The 22,961-nt window shown below is 43.7% G+C and overlaps 2 protein-coding genes across 2 annotated transcripts in view; one reads left to right on the forward strand and one right to left on the reverse strand.

The window, feature by feature from the left end:
- Window positions 1–881: 881 nt before the first annotated feature.
- styk1a (serine/threonine/tyrosine kinase 1a) lies at window positions 882–17,873 on the reverse strand. Its single transcript, XM_024400774.2, has 10 exons — window positions 17,563–17,873; window positions 15,485–15,540; window positions 7,119–7,331; window positions 3,760–3,993; window positions 3,161–3,342; window positions 2,503–2,580; window positions 1,948–2,162; window positions 1,800–1,840; window positions 1,557–1,653; window positions 882–1,384 (listed from the first exon to the last, which is right to left on the reverse strand). Exons 2-10 carry the CDS (start codon window positions 15,537–15,539, stop codon window positions 1,189–1,191), a joined length of 1,311 nt encoding a protein of 436 aa, XP_024256542.1. The 5' UTR covers window position 15,540; window positions 17,563–17,873; the 3' UTR covers window positions 882–1,188.
- A 1,973-nt stretch (window positions 17,874–19,846) lies between these two features.
- Window positions 19,847–22,961, forward strand: part of LOC112229846 (chloride channel protein 1-like) — a 36,515-nt gene continuing 33,400 nt past the window's right edge. The window contains exon 1 of the mRNA XM_042310530.1: window positions 19,847–20,058. Coding sequence (XP_042166464.1) covers window positions 20,008–20,058 — 51 coding nt within the window. The 5' untranslated portion in view covers window positions 19,847–20,007. The remainder of the gene's footprint in view (window positions 20,059–22,961) is intronic.

A 22,961-nucleotide genomic window follows, 5' to 3' on the forward strand; every position in this document is an offset into this window, starting at 1 on the left:
GGTCCTAAGCGCTCTTGAGCAGGTTTTCAGTACTTTGCTCCGTTCATCTTTGCCTCGATCATGACTAGTCTCTCAGTCCCTGCCGCTGAAAAGCATCCCCACAGCATGATGCTGCCACCACCATGCTTCACCGTAGGGATGGTGACAGGTTTCTTCTAGATGCGACGCTTGGCATTCAGGCCAAAGAGTTCAATCTTGGTTTCATCAGACCAGATAATCTTGTCTCACATGGTACGAGAGTCTTTAAGTGACCTTTGTCACACTCCAAGCGGGCTGTCATATGTGCCTTCTACTGAGGAGTGGCTTCATAAAGGCCTGATTGGTGGAGTGCTGCAAAGACGGTTTTCCATCTGGAAGGTTCTCCCATCTCCACAGAGGAACTCTAGAGCTCTGTCAGAGTGACCATCGGGTTCTTGGTTACCTCCCTGACGAAGACCCTTCTCCCCCGATTGCTCAGTTTGGCTGGGCGGCCAACTCTAGGAAGAGTCTTGGTGGTCCCAAACTTCTTACATTTAAGAATGATGGAAGCCACTGTGTTCTTGGGGACCTTCAATGCTGCAGAAATGTTTTGGTACCCTTCCCCAGATCTGTGCCTCGACCCAATCCTGTCTCGGAGCTCTACGGACAATTCCTTCGAACCTCATGGCTTGGTTTTTGCTCTGACATTCACTGTCAACTGTGGGACCTTATATAAACCGGTGTGTGCCTTTCCAAATCATGTCCAATCAATTGAATTTACCACAGGTGGACTCCAATGAAGTTGTAGAAACAGCTCAAGGATGATCTTTTTGAGTCTCATAGCAAAGGGTTTGAATACTTATGTAAATAATGTATTTCTGTTTTTTGCAAAAATTATTAAAAACCTGTTTTCTCTTTGTCATTATGGGGTATTGTGCGTAGATTGCTGAGGATTTTAAAAAATGTAATGCATTTTAGAATAAGGCTGTAACGTAACAAAATGTGGAAAAAGTCAAGGGGTCTGAATACATTCTGAATGCTGTATGTGTTAATACCTGAGTGTTTCATCAGTCTCTTACGTTGTATTGAGCATAGTAAGGGACCTAAAGATAAACTAGTCGTGCTGTTTTGACAGTAAAAACGCTCTCCCAACAGTCTTCATGATAATGTGAGAAAAGCAACACTGAACGTAATGTAGACCTTGATTTAAACGACCATCGCAGGAGCCAATCAGAGAACAACGTAATTGTAGGCCTCTCCATATCCCGCCTCCCGCAGGTACTTCTCAATGTCCAGTGGCTCAGGCACTCGAAGAACTGTCCTATTGTTGGCACTCTTCTCTCCTGATTGGAGCTTCTGGATCACCTCAGCCAATGTAGGGCGCTCATGTGGAGCGAACTGGCCGCAGGACTTGATTATGGAATACCTGAAAAAAGGTACAGTAGTTTTTGTAACCAATGTAACTTGTTTTGTGGTAATCATTGTGGCCACTTCTACCAACGTCGAAGAGAAGTATTACAGCATTGTTATAATCATATGTGTTTTCTGTCATATATCAGGTCATTATTCATGTATTATTACTTAATGGGGTCTCTTACAGTGAGTTAGAACAATTAGCTGGTCTCTTCTGAGTCTTTCCTCTCTGGAGGTATTGAAGAAGATCACCGGCCATGACTTTAGGGAATGGTGGGTCACCTACAAAGTGGAGGAATAAATTATGAATTAGGGTGTGTATACAAGATAAACATTATCATAATGAGATACATATTTTTCAATTTGTGATGGTTATAGCAGTTCAGCAGACCAGTAATGATGCATTATTTATTTAGGAAAGCATTTACCTAGTGTCACTATTTCATGGAGCAGGATACCAAAAGACCAGCTGGAAAGAAGGATGGTCGGAGAGTTCATTGTTGAAGTAAAAAAAAAAATCACATGTATTTTTGATCATTTGTGTAATGGATGTGTCCGATCAGGTTGGCGACTTACACGTCACTGCTTTGACTGACAGGTCTCCTTGCCAATACTTCTGGAGCCTGCCACTTCCTCATCTCAACGTTCTGCAGCTCTCCTGGAGTTCCTGCTTGTGTTTTCTTACAGTATGCTGGACCCAATCCCCACAGTTTAGCCGTTAGGTCTAGACCAACCAGCACGCTCCGAGCTCCAACGTTGCCATGGATACAGCTCTGACCGTGCAGGTATGCCTGAATACACAATTAGAGAGAATGTTGTGTTTTAATATGGCTATGTGACATTCAAGCGTATGAAAGCCATTCATACAGACGAATCAAGTAGGTATGGCCAGGAGTTTTTCTAAACATAGGTAAAACTCTTGGCCCCTACCAACAGGTTCAAATCAAATGATAATTTACATCAGCAGTTGTCACCGTGCTTATACAGTTCTGAATAAGTATGATGTAATCATCCAATTGACATTTTATAACATACGCACTCAACTTGAACTATAATTTTAAATTGTAGACAAAATGACAGAGATGGATGGATCACTTGATGTGTGGGAAGGTGAGGGAGAGAGAGACCAACCAGAGCAGAAGCCACTTGTCCTCCCATGGTGAAGATGCGCTGCTCTGTGATATCGCACGGGGACTCCACACCCGTGTCCTGCCAAGAAAGAGAGTTGAGTTTCCACTCACACTATCACTAAGGATCATGTCCATATTCACTGTAGTCTACATGAGTTACAGAGTGTTTGCTCAGCGTCTTGAGACCCACATACAACTAGAATTTTCAGGCAAACTGACGACAATTTACGTAAAAGTTGTGCGGGCAGATCTCTAGTTTGGGCCGTTTCCTAACATATCAGGGTAGTGTTCAGTATACTCCAGTCCGTAGCAAAACGTTTTGGTGAAACAATCATCTCTCTTTGGACAATTTCAAGCCGGCTACCTCTCCATTTCACTCTGTTTAAAACAGTGTTCTCCCTACTGAACACCCCCAGCTATTTGGTAACTTACAGTAGGAATACCCACAGAGATAGATAGAGGACTCATTGTGGATTTAAGCCGTTTTAGCATGGACATTGCTATTGAGGGCTTCTATCGTGCTTCGCCCATTTTCAAGTAGTAAATTGGGTGGGGATTCCTATGGGTTGCAGCCTCAATGATGCTGCCCATGTCACAGACGCTATAATGGCACAGATATAATGATGAGTCCTCTATCTAACTCTATGGGAGTACCATACCTGTCGACACCTCCATAGGAACCCCAGCAGGTCCCTGTGCACCAGTTCCTCCATCACGGTGATGAGGGGGGTACGTAGGGAGACCACGCCCATCAGACCAGGCAGAAAGGGGTGAGGCCCCAGCTCAGACAGGAAGGAAGCAAAGCCCAGGAAGGACTGCCGCTCGCTGTCATCGGCTTTTTCTGGGGTGAGAAAAGGTACATGTTGAGATTAACTACATTGCAGTCGGACTGCGTAGAATCACTGATCTGCAAATCACCTTACATCCAAATAACTACTCCTTATACTATCAAGATTAGAGATTCTACACCTTGCCTTGCTTAAACTGATCTTAAACTGTTGTATGTTTTTGTCCTTTATCTGGCAGTAGGCTACTCATGGGAAAGTTAGTCCATTTTGTTATGGGTTGGACTAGGTCTTTCGATTTGAATATTGAGTTAAAGATCACAAGATTTCATAGTAACACAAAGACAAGATAACATCCCCAAGATTTCAGGTTTTATACTCTTATAAGCCTCAAGGTCTTACAATGCACTGAGTGTCAGTCTCTGGAATGGAGCGTCGATTTTACCATTCCAATGAATATCAAAGCGTGTTACCTTTAAGTGTCCGTAGAACCACTTCTCTGTTGTCCATCCTTGCCCTGTAGAGGGTGACAGAGTCGTCTGGTTTGACGGGGAAGGAGAGGGGCAGCGGAGTGACCAGGTTGAAAGAGCCATGCTGTCTCTCTTTGGGTGTCTCCGGTACGGCAGACAACGTGGCAAGGGCGTCACGCCGGGTCGGAGTGCCCATAGGTAACTCCTCATGCTCCAGAGGGTTCAACTCAGGAGGAGCTGCAGGTAATGAGATGGGACGCACATGCACATATATCAAAGCAAGTACTACTTAAGTCGTTTTTTGGGGTATCTGTACTTTACTATTTATATTTTTTCAACTTTTCTTTTACTTCGCTACATTCCTAAAGAAAATAAGGTACTGTTTACTCCATACATTTTCCCCGACACCCAAAAGTAACAAGAAAGTGGTCCAATTCACACACTCAACAGAAAATCCCTACTACCTCTGATCTGGTGGACTCACTAAACACACATGCTTGGTTTGTAAATTATGTCTGAGTGTTGGAGTGTGCCCCCTATGTGCCCCCTATCCGTAAATAAATAAAAAACAAGAAAATGGTGCGGGCTGGTTTGCTTAATATAAGGATTTTTTTTTAAATTATTTATACTTTTACTTTTGATACCTAAGTATATTTAAGCAATTACATGTACTTTCAATACTTAAGTACAGTATATTTAAAACCAAAGACTTTCAGACTTTTACTCAAGCAGTATTTTACTGGGTGACTTTTACTTGAGTCATTTTCTATTAAGGTATCTTTACTTTTACTCAAGTATGACAATTGGGTACTTTTTCCACCACTGCGTAGAAGAGACCTGGAGATGCAACTCATGCATTACAAAACAAACATCAGTTTCTGCCAATGCAGGCTTTTTAAAGTAGATAAATACACCATATGCCAGTAGATGCATATATGGCAGGAGTTTGTCTAGTTTTGGAAAACATTTACAGTAAACGTTTGAAATAAACCATATGGCAATCATTGTGCTTAAGCAATTGACCAAGTATGTGTTTTACACAGTTTGTAAATGCTTACTACTGTACTGTAATTCTAGTACAGAGTTAGTTTTGGATATCTCAGACCTTGGAGCATTGTAACCCACTGGGCACAAACTTGTGCTTCAGTGTTTCAATGTACATTGTCAAAGTACTGTGATGTGGAATCTAACTTGAAAATGAACTGGATTTGAAAAAAGCAACTGTTGTTTTGAGGAAAGACATTTCAACCACAGGATTATGTCATCATTGTAACCAATTTTCAACATAGACAAACCTAAAATATGTTGAATTTGTACCTTTGAAACAATGTCAGATCTTCAACGTTATATCCACTATCAGAATTTAAAAAACAATAGACTGGGCGGCACGTCCTACTGGAGAGTTGATTTACAACTATTAATTTGGTCTCCCGTCCAGGGTTTTAACCAAGCCCAGTTTTTATATTTGTCACAGTCTCCTATCAATGTGCTATTGTGAGAATGATTATTGAGAGACCTCTACGTAACTAAATATATTCACTGTTGCTATTAAAGTCATTCCAAAGGGTAGTTTTAACAGAGCAAATGAAATGTCATCAACAGCTATTGTTTCAATTCAACCCAGGGTTCAACAAAACATAGACAATACATACAGGACTAAGGTTTCAAGCTTCGGTTGAATTCAAATGTAACCTTTTAAGTTCATCATTAATATGTTGGATTCGCGTCTCTATCTCAACCTAAAAATCAATGTTAAAAATAGTGCATTTCAAGTTTGATTAGATTTAATCATATTCTTTAACTTTGGTTGAGATGGAGACCCAACATATCAATCATTCATTGGTCGACAAACTGGATATTGAATTGTGTTTGGTTGTCAACGCAACCAAATATCAATATTTGAAGGAGATCTTCTGCTTGAATAGTTCCATCTGTGCCACTGACTTGATCAGCCTTTAGTCACAGTTTGTCTACAAATTAATAATTGATATGTTGGATTCATGTCTCCGTCTCAACCAAAAATACAAGTTAAAGAATAGAATAGGAAAGTAAATCAAATTAAACTTTAAATACACTTTAAATAAAGTTTGATGTGATTTAGTTATATTCTTCATCTTTGATTCTTGGTTGAGTGGTAGACGTTAATGCAGTATATCAACTATTAATTTGTAGAGAAGCTGGAGTTAAAGTCAGACTAAGTCAGTGGCACAAAAGATACATCTCCTTCAAATGTGGATATTTGGTTGTGTGGACAACCAAACTTTCGCAATACAGTAAACAGCCAATTAACTTGTCGACAAAGTTAACCAATTATATGTTGGATTTAGGTCTTCAACTAAACCAAAAAAGTTAAAGAATAGGATTATGCCAGTGGCTCAGATGAACCTATCCAAGCATTAGATATCCTTTAAACGTTGATATTTGGCTGCACTGTCAACCAAACACAAGTCAATATTACTTTTGTAAAACACTAAATAGCCTAAAGTTAAGGCTATTGTACAAACTAATGAAACAGTATTTATTCAACCCTAAAATGAGTAATGCATCCATGGCCACATTTTGAGGTTAGCCTCTTGTAACTACACGGAGTATACCACACGTTAGGAACTCCTTCCTAATATTGAGTTAGCATGCAAAGGTCGCAGGTCTGTGGAGATCTTTACAATTGCTATAATAATCTGTACAGAATCTCGAACAGCGTGTATCACTTGCACTATGTACTTTTAATGTAAACTCAACCGCACAGTAACGACATATTAAATTGTTGTATAATTACAAAATATCTGACATTGTATTTCCAATGGAATTTGGTTGTGCTTTTAGATAGTTGAAAGCATAGTGAACACATTGGGAATTCAACACACTTCTTGCTTTCTTTTTGAGTGAGTGAATAAAGGCTGAAATCTCATTGATCAACGTCCCAACCAAATATTACCCTCATATCCACATTGAAATGATGTGGTTTGCCCAGTGGGAAGCTAGGCAGCAACAGCACAAGGTCTGGGGAGGATGTCGGCTTCTATATGACAATTTGAAAAGGGGGAGAAAAAAATATTCAGGGGAGGGTCCTCATCAGACAAACAACTCTCCCAACAAATCACTTGTTTAGGTAGGCAGGGATTAAAATGCAGGCGGGTACTGTGCTCATCTTTAGCTAGGGCAGTAACGCGACCGGTGACGCGCTTCCCCTTTCCGACTCGTCCTCTCTGTCCCAACTGACAACACAACTTGTAAAGATGTGTTAAGCTGGAGCATTGACACATTGCCATTTGTCTAGAGAGACTTGCACATAGTGGTAAGATACTTGTGCTGGCTCATCAGTCAAGCTCATTGGCATTACCTCGATGTGCACACCAACTTACCCTCAATGCCCTGTGTGTTCCGTCTGGTACTTTTCCTCTGTGTGTGTCTGCTCGTGCTGGTGCTGTGTGGTCGGGCTAGGGTTACTGTGGGTCGTCTGCGGTTTTCCTTTCCAGTGCAGTACCTCAGCAGGAGAACGATTAGCAGACTGACCAGGAAGCTTGCCAGGAGCAGGACGGGCACGATGATCACTTCCTGTTCATATACTGTGATCTCTGAGAGAGAGAGAGAGACAGAGACAGAGAGAGAGACAGAGAGAGAGAGACTAAACTCTGGTGCCCAAACACTAGGTATGCCCTGGAGCTGTTGTCATAGGACAGACTTGGGTCCCCCAGCCACATTATAATTCACAAAAACAACCTGATGAGCTAGGTAGACATTAGGTAGCAGAGCAACACATCCAAACCCTACCTAATGTCTACCTGGCCCACCACTCCACCCTGGACCTGAACAGCCTTTTACGACCAGGTCCACCTCTACAAGGCAGCAATCCCAACTTTTGCCAGGACACTGAAGGACATCACCCTCAACCGCAAGCCACAGCACCTCACACAGGAGCAACAGAACAACGGACACCTCACCCAGACCAGCGAGAAACCCTCCCAGACCTGCAAGACTCCCTCCCGAAGGACTTGCACACAGAAAACCCACGCCAAGAGGACCTACACCCAAACCACATCCTCACCAGCCACACCTCAACCAGCTGAGACCACCCCAAACAATCTCTGGCCACACCCTATATAGGCCCCGCCCATTTCGGACCTATGCTCACACTGACTGTAATGGTCCGGTCCTAAACCGGAAACAACATTACACACTATGGAACATAAAGCTGAAAACAAAACAAAGAAACAAAGAACAGAGAAAAATGTCCTCATGTGTACTACCTATATACTCCCATTAGAAAACTCATACTTTAACAATGACAGCTTCTCCGTCCTAAAGGGGGACTAGTCTGTGGTGACCTAAATGCCAGAACTGGACAAGAACCTGACACGCTCAGCACACACGGGGACAAACACCTACCTGGAGCTGACAGTAATTCCCTTCCAAATATGCCCCCATAGACATAACTATGACAAAACAATGGGTCACACCTGCAGCCCTGTCGCACACTGGGTTTGTACATAGTCAATGGTAGGCTTCGAGGAGACTTTTATGGTAGGTACACCTACAGCTCATCCCTTGGCAGTAGTACTTTAGATTACTTTATCACTGACCTCAACCCAGAGTCTCTCAGAGCATTCACAGTCAGCCCACTTACACCCCTATCAGATCAGAGCAAAATCACAGTCTACCTGAACGGAGCAATACTCAATCATGAGGCATCAAAGCCAAAGGAACTGCACAATATTAAGAAATGCTATAGATGGAATGAAAGTAGTGCAGAAACCTACCAAAAATCAATTAGGCAACAACACATTCAATCCCTTTTAGACAACTTCCTGGACAAAACAGTTCACTTTAATAGTCAAGGTGTAAACCTGGCAGTAGAAAGCCTAAGCACTATATTTGACCTTTCAGCTTCCCTATCGAATCTAAAAATGTCAGGCAGACAACCTAAGAAAATTAACAACAATGACAAATGATTTGATGAGGAATGCAAAAACCTAAGAAAGAAATTGAAAAACCAATCCAACCAAAAACATAGAGAACCAGAAAACCTGAGTCTATGGTGAATCACTAAAACAATACAGAAATACACTACGGAAAAAGAAGGAACAGCATGTCAGAAATCAGCTCAAGGTGTGTGGATAAACCATTTCTCTAATATTTTTGGCTCTATAACAAAGAACAAACAGCAAAAACATATACATGATCAATTACACATTTTAGAATCAGATATTAATGACTACCAGAACCCACTGGATTCTCCAATTACATTGAATTAACTAAAATACAAACCCTCCAACCCAAAAAACGCCTGTGGTGTTGATGGTATCCTACATGAAATTATAAAATATACAGACCACAAATTCCAATTGGCTATACTAGTAGTCTTTAACATCACCCTCAGCTCTGGCATCTTCCCCAATATTTGGAACCAAGAACTGATCATCTCAATCCACAAAAATTGAGACAAATTTGACCCCAATAACCTCTGTGGGATATGCGTCAACAGCAACCTTGGGAAAATCCTCTGCATTATCATTAACATCAGACTTGTACATTTCCTCTGTGAAAACAATGCACTGAGCAAATGTCAAATTGGCTTTTTACCAAATTACTGTATGACAGACCACATATTCACCCTGCACACCCTAATAGACAAACAAATAAACCAAAACAAAGTCCAAATCTTATCATGCTTCGTTGACTTCAAACAAAGCTTTTGACTCAATTTGGCATGAGGGTCTGCCATACAAATTGATGGAAAGTGGTGCTGGGTGAAAACATACAACAATATAAAATCCATGTACACAAAACAACAAGTGTGCGGTTAAAATTGGCAAAAAACACACATTTCTTTTCACAGGGCTGGGGGGTGAGACAGGGATACAACTTAAGCCCCACCCTCTTCAACATATATATCAACAAATTGGTGAGGGGACTAAAATAGTCTGCAGCACCCAGCCTCACCCTACTCGAATCAGAAGTCAAATGTCTACTGTTTGCTGATGATCTGGTGCTTTAGTCCCCAACCAAGGACGGCCTACAGCAGCACCTAGACCTTCTGCACAGATTCTGTCAGACCTGGGCCCTGACAGTAAATCTCAGTAAGACAAAAATAATGGTTTTCCAAAAAAGGTCCAGTTGCCAGGACCACAAATACAAATTCCATCCAAACACTGCTGCCCTAGAGCACACAAAACACGCCACAGGTAACTTCCACAAAGCTGTGAATGGTCTGAGAGACAAGACAAGAAGGGCCTTCTATGCCATCAAATGGAACATAACATTTGACATACCAATTGGATCTGGCTAAAAAAATACTTGAATCAGTTATCGAAGCCGATGCCCTTTATGGTTGTGAGGTCTGGGGTCCGCTCACCAACCAAGAATTCACAAAATGGGACAAACACCAAATTGAGACACTGCATGCAGAATTCTGCAAAAATATCCTCTGTGTAAAATGTAAAACACCAAATAATGCATGTACAGCAGAATTAGGTTGATACCCGCTAATTATCAAAATCCAGAAAAGAGACTTTGAATTCTACAACCACCTTAAGGCAGTGATTCCCAAAACGTCCACAATAAAGCCATCACCTGCAGAGAGAAGAGAACCCTAATCAAGCTGGTCCTGGGGCTCTGTTCACAAACACAAACAGACCCCACAGAGCCCCAGGACAGCAACACAATTAAACTCACCCAAATCATGAGAAAACAAAATGATAATTACCTGACACATTGGAAAGAAATATTAAAAAACCAGAGCAAACTAGAATGCTATTTGGCCCTAAACAGTGAGTACACAGTGGCAGAACACCTGACCACTGTGACTGACCCAAAATTAAGGACATCTCTGGCTATGTACAGACTCGATGAGCATAGCCTTGCTATTGAGAAAGGCAGACCTGGCTCTCAAGAGAAGACCGGCTATGTGCACACTGCCCACAAAATGAGGTGGAAACTGAGCTGCACTTTCTAACATTTCTAACATCCTGCCAAATGTATAACCATATTAGAGACACATATTTCCCTCATATTGCACAGACACACAAAGAATTCGAAAACAAATACAATTGCCGTGTCTATTTGGTGGAATACCAGAGTGTGCCATCACAGCAGCAAGATTTGTGACCTGTTGCCACAAGAAAAGGGCAACCAGTGAAGAACAAACACCATTGTAAACACAACCTATATTTATGTTTATTTATTTCCCTTTTGCACTTTAACTATTTGCATGTCATTACAACACTGTATATACAGTACATAATATGACATTTGAAATGTCATATTTGGAACATTTGTAAATATAATGTTTACAGTTAATTTTTTATTGTTTATTATCTATTTCACTTGCTTTGGCAATGTAAACATATGTTTCCCATGCCAATAAAGCCCTTAAATTTGATTTAATTGAATTGAGAGAGTAAACTCTGGTGCATCTTTCTCTTAACCTCTAACCTGCGACAGCTGACCCTGGGCTGCAAAAAGACAACATTTCTGAATCACATTGGGCAACAATAAAGTGAAAAAGAACCAAAGAAGTATAGAATGGAAATGGTTAATCTACACAAGCAGTGTAGATGAAGGGGAGGAGACAGGTTAAAGAAGGATTTTTAAGCCTTGAGACAATTGAGACATGGATTGTGTATGTGTACCATTCAGAGGGTGAATGGGCAAGACAAAGTGCCTTTGAACAGGGTATGGTAGTAAGTGCCAGGCGCACCGTTTTGAGTGTGTCAAGAACTGCAACGCTGCTGGGGTTTTCATGATCAACAGTTTCCCATGTGTATCAAGAATGGTCCACCACCCAAAGGACATCTAGCCGACTTGACACAACTGTGGGAAGCATTGGAGCCAGCATCCCTGTGGAACACTTTCGACACTTTGTAGAGTCCATTCCCCCGGCTGTTCTGAGGGCAAAAGGTAGTGTAACTCAATATTAGGAAGGTGTTCCTAATGTTTTGTCCACCCAGTGTGGTAGAAGACACTTAAAAGCAGGTGTGGTCTAGGATTTGTTTTGAGTAGGATAGACTTGAAGTAGCAAGAACACTACATGCCAATAGGAATGTGTTTCAGACTGTTTGTCAGGGGTGATTTAGTGCTCGTCATTCCTATCATATTTCACAAGTTACTTATTTACACTCCTTTCATTTAAAGGTCCAATGCAGCCGTTTTTATCTCAATTTCAAATCATTTCTGGGTAACAATTAAGTACCTTACTGTGATTGTTGTCAATTAAAATGTAAAATAAAATAAAAAATAGCTTCTTAGCAAAGAGACATTTCTCAAGCAAGAATTTTGCTATGACTGTTTGGGAGTGGTCTGAGTGGGGAGGGAAAACATTGAAAACTAGCTATTTTTATTTATGTATCCGTTATTTTACCAGGTAAGTTGACTGAGAACACGTTCTCATTTGCAGCAACGACCTGGGGAATAGTTACAGGGGAGAGGAGGGGGATGAATGAGCCAATTGTAAACTGGGGTTATTAGGTGACCGTGATGGTTTGAGGGCCAGATTAGGAATTTAGCCAGGACACCGGGGTTAACACCCCTACTCTTACAATAAGTGCCATGGGATCTTTAATGACCTCAGAGAGTCAGGACACCCGTTTAATGTCCCATCCAAAAGACGGCACCCTACACAGGGCAGTTTCCCCAATCACTGCCCTGGGGCATTCAGATATATTTTTTTAGACCAGAGGAAAGAGTGCCTCCTACTGGCCCTCCAACACCACTTCCAGCAGCATCTGGTCTCCCATCCAGGAACTGACCAGGACCAACCCTGCTTAGCTTCAGAAGCAGTGGTATGCAGGGTGGTATGCTGTTGGCAGAGAAATGTGGAACACTTATTGGTCTATTAACTCATTTACCGCATGGTGATGTTACCAGGCAGGCCAAAACTCCATCCCAAAAAAAACTGTCTGCCGATCTTTTCAAACAGGTCTTACACTAAAAGGGTATTCTCATAATTTTATTACAACCTCATAGTCTGGAAATATATTCAAATATATTCAAAACACAGGAAAATCACATGACTGCACTGGGCCTTTAAGTGCTCCTTAAATAGCATACTGAAAAAGGTGTGGGTGGTGGTGCAGTATGCTTGCACCACACCTTGATTGTTTGGCTAAGTCAAGCTGCTCTGTGCCGTACAACGTCACTAGAATGTTTAAAGCCAATTGATAAGAATTTAACAATCTGGTTTGGATTCCTTTTCAGGTGATCCATGATGCATCATCAATCAGCTGTTCTTGTTCCTTTTAGAAGCTTCTGGGGAGTCTGAACTCTCTTTCTCCTAGCCTCCCCTGCTCTGCGGCTGGCATTGCGGCTGACAATGCGGGGGACAATGTGGCTGACCCTGTTCTGCTCCCAGCCTGTCTTATGTGCCTGGTGGATCTGAGTACTGTGACAGCAAACACAACACACGTCTCTTATCTTTGTATAACGGACCAGAAAAGGTTGTATTGTATAGTATTGTATTAGGACACGCAGCGGAAACAGTGTTTCTCACTGGACAAGTCTAGGTCTTTTTTCCCCCCTTTCGTTTGGTACCTACTAAAACCAGCCCCCTCCTAACTATATTTCACATGTATCTATATTTATTTCACAGTTTCCATCCTTTCTATGATGTGTATCCAAGGTGTTGTTCTAGACGTTTGAAGTGGCTTTATTGTGTTGGTTGCAACACCTTTGTTACAGCTCTGTTTGGTAAAGGCTGGGCAAGGTAACAACCCTCTCCACCCAGAGAGATAGCCATATTTATCAAATGTATTTACTGTGATGGTGATCATGTGTCAGCACAAATACACGTCGCACTTTTTACACTGATGGGAAGAATCGCAAAAAAACTCACCTCACCAGAAATATATCAGTGGACAGCTAACTGCCACATGGTTAAACGTTTCCTTGCGATTTCCGTAATATTGTCTATCGATTTCGAAAAGACTCCAAATGTATGGAGTGTTTTCAATCAAGGCCTTTGGCTTGGAGTCCCAACAGCTTGCGTACATGCAGTAAGATGTAGAAGGGGAAGGACAAGGGGACACGGGAGAAAACGACAGAGGAGTGGAGAGAGGAGTGGAGAGAGGAGTGGAGAGAGGAGTGTAGAGAGGAGGGAGAGAGGAGGAGAGAGGAGTAGAGAGGAGGAGAGAGGAGTGTAGAGAGGAGTGGAGAGAGGAGTGTAGAGAGGAGTGTAGAGAGGAGTGGAGAGAGGAGAGAGGAGTGAGAGAGGAGGAGAGAGGAGTAGAGAGGAGTGTAGAGAGGAGTAGAGAGGAGAGAGGAGTGTGGAGAGAGGAGTGGAGAGAGGAGGAGAGAGGAGTGAGAGAGAGAGGAGTGTAGAGAGGAGTGGAGAGAGGAGTGTAGAGAGGAGTAGAGAGGAGAGAGAGGAGTAGAGAGGAGAGAGAGGAGTGGAGAGAGGAGTGTAGAGAGGAGTGGAGAGAGGAGTGGAGAGAGGAGTGGAGAGAGGAGTGTAGAGAGGAGTGGAGAGAGGAGTGGAGAGAGGAGTGTAGAGAGGAGTGAGAGAGGAGAGGAGTGGAGAGAGGAGTGTAGAGAGGAGTGGAGAGAGGAGTGTAGAGAGGAGTGGAGAGAGGAGTGGAGAGAGGAGAGAGAGGAGTGTAGAGAGGGTGGAGAGAGGAGGAGAGAGGAGTGTAGAGAGGAGTGTAGAGAGAGGAGTGGAGAGAGGAGTGGAGAGAGGAGTGTAGAGAGGAGTGGAGAGAGGAGTAGAGAGGAGTGGAGAGAGGAGTGGAGAGAGGAGTGTAGAGAGGAGTGGAGAGAGGAGGGAGAGAGGAGTGTAGAGAGGAGTGTAGAGAGGAGTGGAGAGAGGAGTGGAGAGAGGAGTGTAGAGAGGAGTGGAGAGAGGAGTGTAGAGAGGAGAGAGAGGAGTGGAGAGAGAGAGAGAGGAGTGTGGAGAGAGGAGTGTAGAGAGGAGTGGAGAGAGGGAGAGAGGAGTGTAGAGAGGAGTGGAGAGAGGAGTGGAGAGAGGAGTGTAGAGAGGAGTGGAGAGAGGAGTGTGGAGAGAGGAGTGTAGAGAGGAGTGTAGAGAGGAGTGTAGAGAGGAGTGGAGAGAGGAGTGTCGAGAGGAGTGGAGAGAGGAGTGTAGAGAGGAGTGAGAGAGGAGTGGAGAGAGGAGTGTAGAGAGGAGTGTAGAGAGGTGGAGAGAGGAGAGTAGAGGAGAGAGGAGTGGTAGAGAGAGAGGAGTGGAGAGAGGAGTGTAGAGAGGAGAGAGGAGGTAGAGAGAGAGGAGAGAGGAGTGGAGAGAGGAGTAGAGAGAGGAGTGGAGAGAGGAGTGGAGAGAGGAGTGTAGAGAGGAGTGGAGAGAGAGGGAGAGAGGAGGAGTGTAGAGAGGAGTGTAGAGAGGAGTGGAGAGAGGAGGTAGAGAGGAGTGGAGAGAGGGAGAGAGGAGAGGAGAGAGAGAGAGGAGTGGAGAGAGGAGTGGAGAGAGGAGTGTAGAGAGGAATGGAGAGAGGAGGAGGTAGAAAGGGTGGAGAGAGGAGTGTAGAGAGAGGAGTGTAGAGAGGAGTGTAGAGAGGGTGGAGAGAGGAGAGGAGAGAGAGAGAGTGTAGAGAGGAGTGTAGAGAGGAGTGTAGAGAGGAGTGTAGAGAGGAGTGTAGAGAGGAGTGTAGAGAGGAGTGTAGAGAGGAGTGGAGAGAGGAGTGTAGAGAGGAGTGTAGAGAGGAGTGTAGAGAGGAGTAGAGAGAGGAGTGGAGAGAGGAGTGGAGAGAGGAGTGTAGAAAGGAGTGGAGAGAGGAGCGCTCACCACAGATGGTGTTCCCCGGTTGACACTGATTATCGGCATCAGAGTAGGATGACATCCTGAGGAGGAACACACACACAGAGATATCATCATTAGATTACCATCGGTCAGCAGCCTCATAAAGCCTTCGGCTGTAATGACACATGGCATGGAGTGTCCAACACCACTGTCACACAAGACACATGTAAGAACGTCTGGAGTCTGTTAGCTCCATCTAGGCTAATCAATGGCTGCTTCAGAGAACGGAAAAAGACTGTACAGTTTGTATACTTGACAAACAATTTCCATTTCGCTCCATGTTGCATGTCTTGCACCCCCCCCCACTTGATAACAATGACAATGCGAGTATTTTTAACATGTTTTTGTTATGCTGTGTACATACGTTTTTGACTGCTAGTATCTCTTATCATATCATCTCAATTGTTGAGTGCAGAGCTTAGATTAACCCTAGATTAACCCTAGATTAACCCTAGTAACTATGGTATCTGGGTAGTCCTGATAGTGTCTGAATGGTGAGGCAACTTAAGGTGCAGTATCGTGACTATGACTATAGTACAATCACACAACGACTGCATAAGAAGGCAATATAGATAGCTCAGCAAGGGGCGTCCAGTATGACACCAACTTGGCAAGGTTAGAGCGTTGGTATTTGGGATGTGTGTCCTAAAGACGTTAAAACCCTAGATGGGTTGGGCGTGCTGGTGCGTTGGTACCGCAGCATTGTTTGCCCAATAGGCCTGGCCCGTCTGGGCACAGTACAATATGTCACACTCAACTTCACAATTTAGAGGCCTCATTATCAAACACAGTCTGACTTTTATTGTTAAGTCTCGGATGACACCCGCTATTTGAAGTTATTTTGATATGATTTGGGCATGACGTTTGGAAAATGCTAAGACAGATGGGCTGGCTTACTGGCTGACTAGTATTCAGTGAAAGTGGACAGGATATCATTATTGAAATTAAGTTGGCAGGGTCAGGGCAGGTCAATGTGAGAAGTAATTACTAGGGGCTAGACAGTAGGAAGAGACTGTGTTGTGTCTGAAATTGCACCCTACTCCTTATGCAGTGGACCACTTTTGACCAGGGCCCTACGGTTCCCACTACATAGTGGACAGGTTGCCATTTCAGACTCAGCCCCCGTTTTCATTTTATCACCACAGAGATAAAACAACAACGGGTTGTATGGAACAATTAGAGGCCCAGTCACAGCTCTCTGGACGTTTGTTTTTCAAATGGAACTACAATTTGAATCAACTTGAGAGGGCAGAGAGTGGGCCATGGTAAATGTTCAAAATGGCAAATGGGATCAAATACACCTCAAGAACCAGTTCAGTTACGCAGGTTGTGTTGTTTATATATTCATATTGAGGATTTGAATACTATAATCACATCCTTAGAAACAGATTGGCACACATGCTATGTCCATCTTACCTTACTTTAACACATTTCAGTCATTTAACAGATGCTCTTATCCAGAGTGACATACAGGAGCAATTAGGGTTAAGTGCCTTGCTCAAAGGCACATCAGCAGGTTTTTCAGCTAGTCTGCTCAGGGATTCAAACCAGCAACTTTTCGGTTACTGGCCCAAACGCTCGTAACTGCTAGGCTATCTGCATGTCTACATAAACACAACCAAAATCAATCCCAACCTGTCTAAATAAAGGATTCATCAAACTCAACACGTCGAAAGTCACCTGTTCCCCTCTCAACCACAGGATCCTATTTCATAATCGATCGTGAAACTCGTTCGTGAAACTTTGGGTGTGTTTTGTCACCTACTTCCGCCACTGTTCTCAGTTGACAATAATGAGTCACGGTCACAGCACACTCCTCCACTTAGTGTTGTTAGGAAGCACATTCGGACAGCATTTCTGCGTTTTCCCTCCCTCACCTCTTTCCAAGTACGTTTGTGTCACTCAACCAGTCTGGCTGCATTGCTCTTTGACATGCATTTCTCACACACAACACAACACGACACACACATACACACCCCGCACATGCTACTAAACATGTATTCTACCCTTTATTTGAACCAAAACTGTACATTTTATTCACTCATTTTATTGTGTCAACTCACGTGGCATGCTCCCTGTGTAAGGCTGAGTCTCAATGATGTGTAATGGTATTAGGTCCTCAGCATCCAACGCTTCTGTAGTGCCCCTCCTCACGAGAAGCAGTACTAGAATCACACTTTTGATATTAACGATCGTCTACCACCCTCCATTGTATTATAACCCCAGCGTGTGACAATTGGCCTCTCCCACTTTCCCAACTTCTCTATCTGTCAATCTCTCTCTTCTGTTGCGTCTCTTTCCTTGTGTCTGCTTTGTCACTCTCCCAGGTTAGCCCTGCCCTCTCCTGCACCTTTTCCTCCTCACCCTTATCACCTGCTCACAGTGAGTTCTGATTTGGGCTTTTAGTGTGTCCCTTATTGTGTAAAGTGCTACAGCGTGTGGGTTTGCGATGCCCTCACAACTATCTCAAACTCATTTTGTCTCCTCCTTATCACCTGTCTCCATCAAAGGTCAAAGGTGTGGTCGATTCACAGTGCCTCCGCGTGGCTAGTCTTGAATGCCAACACCTCCCATCTCCATTACTTTTCCCAAAGTGAAACTGGTCTCTCCACTCCTATCAACAATCACAGGCACTGAGGGCATTGGGGAAGTACTGTGACGTAGGTAGTATCAGTCTTCTGGTGCACACTCTGGCTCATGAATGAGGGGCAATGGAATTATTCCCCACCTTTGCAGTTGTTTGGTACTGTATACAGCAGTGGAGGCTGCTGTGGGGAGGACGGCTCATTATAATGGCTGGAATGGAGTCAATGGGATGGTATCAAATATGGTTTCCGTGTGGTTGCTACCATTCCATTGACTCCATTCCAGCTGTTACTATGAGCCGTCCTCCCCTCAGCAGCCTCCTACGGGTATACAGGATGTGTGGCATTGCAATGTCATGTTGGGGTTTCCTTTTAAAAAAAATAAATACTCAACAGTTTTCCAACACCATCGGACAAACATTCATGGGAACTTCTTTTTGTCCATCTGTTAACTGTTAAAGTAACCGTCCAGTGTTTCCAGATTTCTACGAAATATGACTTGCAATATGAGTGAAAAAAATCAAATCAAATCAAATCAAATTTTATTTGTCACATACACATGGTTAGCAGATGTTAATGCGAGTGTAGCGAAATGCTTGTGCTTCTAGTTCCGACAATGCAGTAATAACCAACAAGTAATCTAACTAACAATTCCAAAACTACTGTCTTATACACAGTGTAAGGGGATAAAGAATATGTACATAAGGATATATGAATGAGTGATGGTACAGAGCAGCATAGGCAAGAGATAGAAATAGTTATCCTTCCAAAAACTGGTTATTAAGTATGTTAAAAAACAGCTTTTCTGTGTTGGAATTGTGTGGGCGTACTTCAACAACAGAATTGTGTGGGCGTACCCCAACAACAGAATTGTGTGGGCGTACCCCAACAACAGAATTGTGTGGGCGTAAGATGGTAATTAAAAATATTCACGCAAGTAGACCACTGATTGGCCAACTCATCCTCCTGTAGACCACTGATTGGTGAGCTCATTCTCCTCAGGAGTATGACATCATAGGGAGATATTCAGTTAACACTTACTTTAAATGCCTAAAACATAAAGAGTCTGCTTTAAAGGGCTCTGAAAACATCTTGTGATATGAAAACCTCTATGCTTTCCGTACATCTACCATATTATGTAATTGTCTCCTTTCTGTGCATTTTAATTAATTTATCTTTAATGAAGTTCAGTCGTATCTTGAACTCCTTGGATATTTTTCTGAGTTCCAAATGTTTTTTCTTTTTTGACGGGCATTGCATATCAACATCTGTTTTCTCGACTCTCATAGTTGCTGGATCAGACAGTCGCAGTTGCTAGACCCTGAAACTTGCTATATCCTGGCATCTCCAAACCCAACAAGCCAAAAGAACATCCTGTGCCATAGCCATACCCTCAACAAAGTGCAGTGCCAACTCCAACGAGGAACATCCCTCACAGCAGGCCATGCCCAATGAACTATCTCTCTCGCTCTCTCATTCCCTGTCTCCACCCCCCCTCCCCTTCTGTCTCCCCCTTCCCTGCTGTACCTCTATTCAAATTAACAGGTTCTCAAAGTCTTAGGGGGTCGCCCCAGGCAACAGGATGGGTACGCCATTAGCCACTGCTACAGTCTGTGCTGCCTATCTGATAGAGGGAGTGATAGAGGGAGAGATGGGTTAGTGAGGCATGGGGCGTCTGCTCATTGACACGCACTGCTCACCAGGACAGGGGTGGGCAATCCGAGTGGTGGAGGGAAGAAGGGGGGATCTACTGCAAAGGCTCGTTTACACTGTGTCAGAATGTGTGTGTGTGGGAGAGTATCTATCTCTCTGTGTGTGTTTCCTGTGTGCATGTGTGTCTGCGCGTACTCTCCGGCGCGAACGCAGAGCTGGAAATGCTGAGACCGACAGCTGGTTTATTTTTGGGTCAGTGACAGTGTGTCAATGGCCGCAGATGCGTCGGAAAGGAAGGCTCTGAGATACCAACAGACCCTGGTCAGTTCTCTTTCTCCCACGCTCTCTTCCTCTCTCTCTCTCTGTCTCTCTCCTCTCACGTCCTATCCCTCCGTAACTCTGTCAGTAACTTCTCCTCTGATCTCATTCCATTCGCTCTCAGCGTACCACTGTGTAACGCTACCTATCTCTGCCGCTTCATCTCTAACTCGGAAATGAATCTTGCGCAATCTCTTGCATGACATATCGGGTCGTCCCTGCTCTTGCATAGGGAGCATGGGGAGGGACACAGTATTGTCACGGTGGTCACAGAGACCTCTTAGCAGGCCTGTTACTGTGGCAACAGGCTCATGGCAACAGGTGTCTTGTGTGTCTGAGGACCACACACCTTCAGTCTCCGTCTCAACTCTCTCTCACCGTCTTGCTCTTTCTCTCTCTCCCTTTCTCGACCACCTGTTCATTAGCCTCTCCACCTTTCAGTCCTTTCGTTGCTTACCCACAAACATAATGCATTTTTAAGAGGAGATAGATGTTTGTTTGTTCAACTACCTCCTTGGTTTTGTATGGTGGTAAGTGCCTCTACATGCTCTCAGATAGACCTGGGAGAAATGTGTTTGCATGAAAAGTGTGATTTCCTCCGTGGTGATAAATCTAGGTTTAAAGCAGTGTGGTGTGGTGTGGTGTGGGAAGGGGTAAACCCAATTGTGCACGTGGAATATGCTTGCTTGCGCGTCACGTAGTCTAAGACCCCGGGGAACAGATTGTTCCAAAACATCCAGAGGGACATAAACCATTGGACGTTCAGAATGTTTTTTGGATTCTTAAGAAACACGCAGGATGTCAATTGGTGTGGCGTATTGTATTTAACAGGGAAACAGTATACCGTGGGGCTTTGGCTAAGGCCATAGGCTGTTAGACTGTGTCCACATGGTGATGTGTGTGTGTGTGTGTGTGTGTCTACACCTGCGTATCTGTGTGTGGGTGTGGGTGTGGTGTGTGTGTGTGTGTGTGTGTGTGTGTGTGTGTGTGTGTGTGTGTGTGTGTGTGTGTGTGTGTGTGTGTGCACATGTGTGTGTGCACATGTGTGTGTGCACATGTGTGTGTGCACATGTGTGTGTGTTTGTGCAGGCCATGTGGACTGTGATAACCGTATGTTTACACTGTCACCCGGGGAGCCGGGCTATATTGAGAAGTGTCACTTTTTTGGAGCGGGAGTTTGTTTCTGTTCTCCTTGTCATTCTGCTGGGGAGGATCAAGAAATGATATCACCTGGGGGCCTCCCATTTCATTTCAACAAGATGCCATTGCCAGGCACAATAGAGAGTTATGTGGAGAGTTGTTGACAGACATGCGGAGAATGTATGTGGTTAATACTCTGGAAGACTTTGACTTTACATTCCCGTCATGTGGCCCATTGCTATAGATGTCTATAGTTCGATCCGAACAGCAGATGAATGGACCTGCAGACAGACAGACAGACAGACAGACAGACAGACAGACAGACAGACAGACAGACAGACAGACAGACAGACAGACAGACAGACAGACAGACAGACAGACAGACAGACAGACAGACAGACAGACAGACAGACAGACAGACAGACAGACAGACAGACAGACAGACAGACAGACAGACAGACAGACAGACAGACAGACAGACAGACAGACAGACAGACAGACAGACAGACAGACAGACAGACAGACAGACAGACAGACAGACAGACAGACAGACAACCAGAGAGGTTTCAAACTCTTTGGCTTAACAAACTAATTGGGAATTCAGGAATGTGTCAATTATAAAGCCATTAACCATTTTTAAATACTGAATAGGAACCTAGATACATTTGATTGAGGTCAGGGACAGACAGACAGACAGAAGATAGATTCCTATTTGTTACTACTACTACTCTTATTACTGCAATAACTTCTTATATTTTGGTGTCCCTGAATACAGTTAAGGGTGTTGTCAGGCCCAACGTGCAGGCGAAGGCCCTGCAACCGCTAACAGTGATTATTCATTGTCACGTTGGTATAATTTATTGGGAGACAGACGCAGGAATGCATAATAGGATTTTTTATTGTACAAAATTACGGCGTGCTGTGTAAAGGCACGGGGACGAAGACCAAACAAACACGTCTACAACACACAGGGTTGAGACCCAAACAAAAGAGCGAGGAGTACCTCTAATAATAACACAAGCGCACAATAATTAACACACGGGACGAGAACCGTAATCATCTGCGCAATCCACAAGGGCACGATAACCCAAAACACCCCACAGGTACTCACACGCACCTGCAGACTTTGGAACACTAATGGACAGCCCAATGGAAACCAAAGGGCACACTTACTAATCAGTGGGAACAGGAGACAGGTGTGTGTAAAAGTTCCGGAGGTTTCCGTGACATTCATAACATGACCGTTATGTATTTTATCCATCCGAGTTATCAGTAACAGCTTGACGGCGTAATAAATGTAATTCTTCACATTACATTGTCAAGCTGTTACTAAAAAAGAAACGCACGGATAGAATCCGTAACGGTCATAGCAGAGCTCATGAATCATAATCTATTCTCATGTTGTTTTCTCTGATTTGAATCCACCCTGACTATCTCACGGGTGTGTCCAGGTATGTGCCTTCATTGTGAAAACTACAAAAAAAGAGCCGTTATGATGTTCATTGAGATTATATCTATTTTGCAGTGTTGATCAAATCCACACGGAGTGATTTGATGTCTCTCTGTACACTTTATGATAAACGTGCTTGCTTTCCGCTTTCCGAACATGCCCAAATGCCGTGGTCCATTCACACCTACCTCTCCCTTACAGAAATCCTTGAGGGTCAGCGGGACGACAGACAAGCAGACAGATAGTGAGAGATTGGGAGATACACCCAGAGGGCGAGAGATAGCGAGAGTGAGAGGTGTGGAGAAGTGTGTAGCGG

This window comes from Oncorhynchus tshawytscha, linkage group LG31 (genome assembly GCF_018296145.1).
Source record: "Oncorhynchus tshawytscha isolate Ot180627B linkage group LG31, Otsh_v2.0, whole genome shotgun sequence".
In the NCBI taxonomy this organism is placed as follows: domain Eukaryota; kingdom Metazoa; phylum Chordata; class Actinopteri; order Salmoniformes; family Salmonidae; genus Oncorhynchus; species Oncorhynchus tshawytscha.

Excerpts from the sequence above, each read along its gene's own strand:
- styk1a (XM_024400774.2), bottom strand. The coding sequence starts at position 15,539 with ATGTCATCCTACTCTGATGCCGATAATCAGTGTCAACCGGGGAACACC. Across the intron at positions 2,163-2,502 it reads GACAAGTGGCTTCTGCTCTG|GCATACCTGCACGGTCAGAG; the intron begins GTTGGTCTCTCT and ends TTGTGTATTCAG. Across the intron at positions 1,385-1,556 it reads GCTAATTGTTCTAACTCACT|GTATTCCATAATCAAGTCCT; the intron begins GTAAGAGACCCC and ends ACCTTTTTTCAG.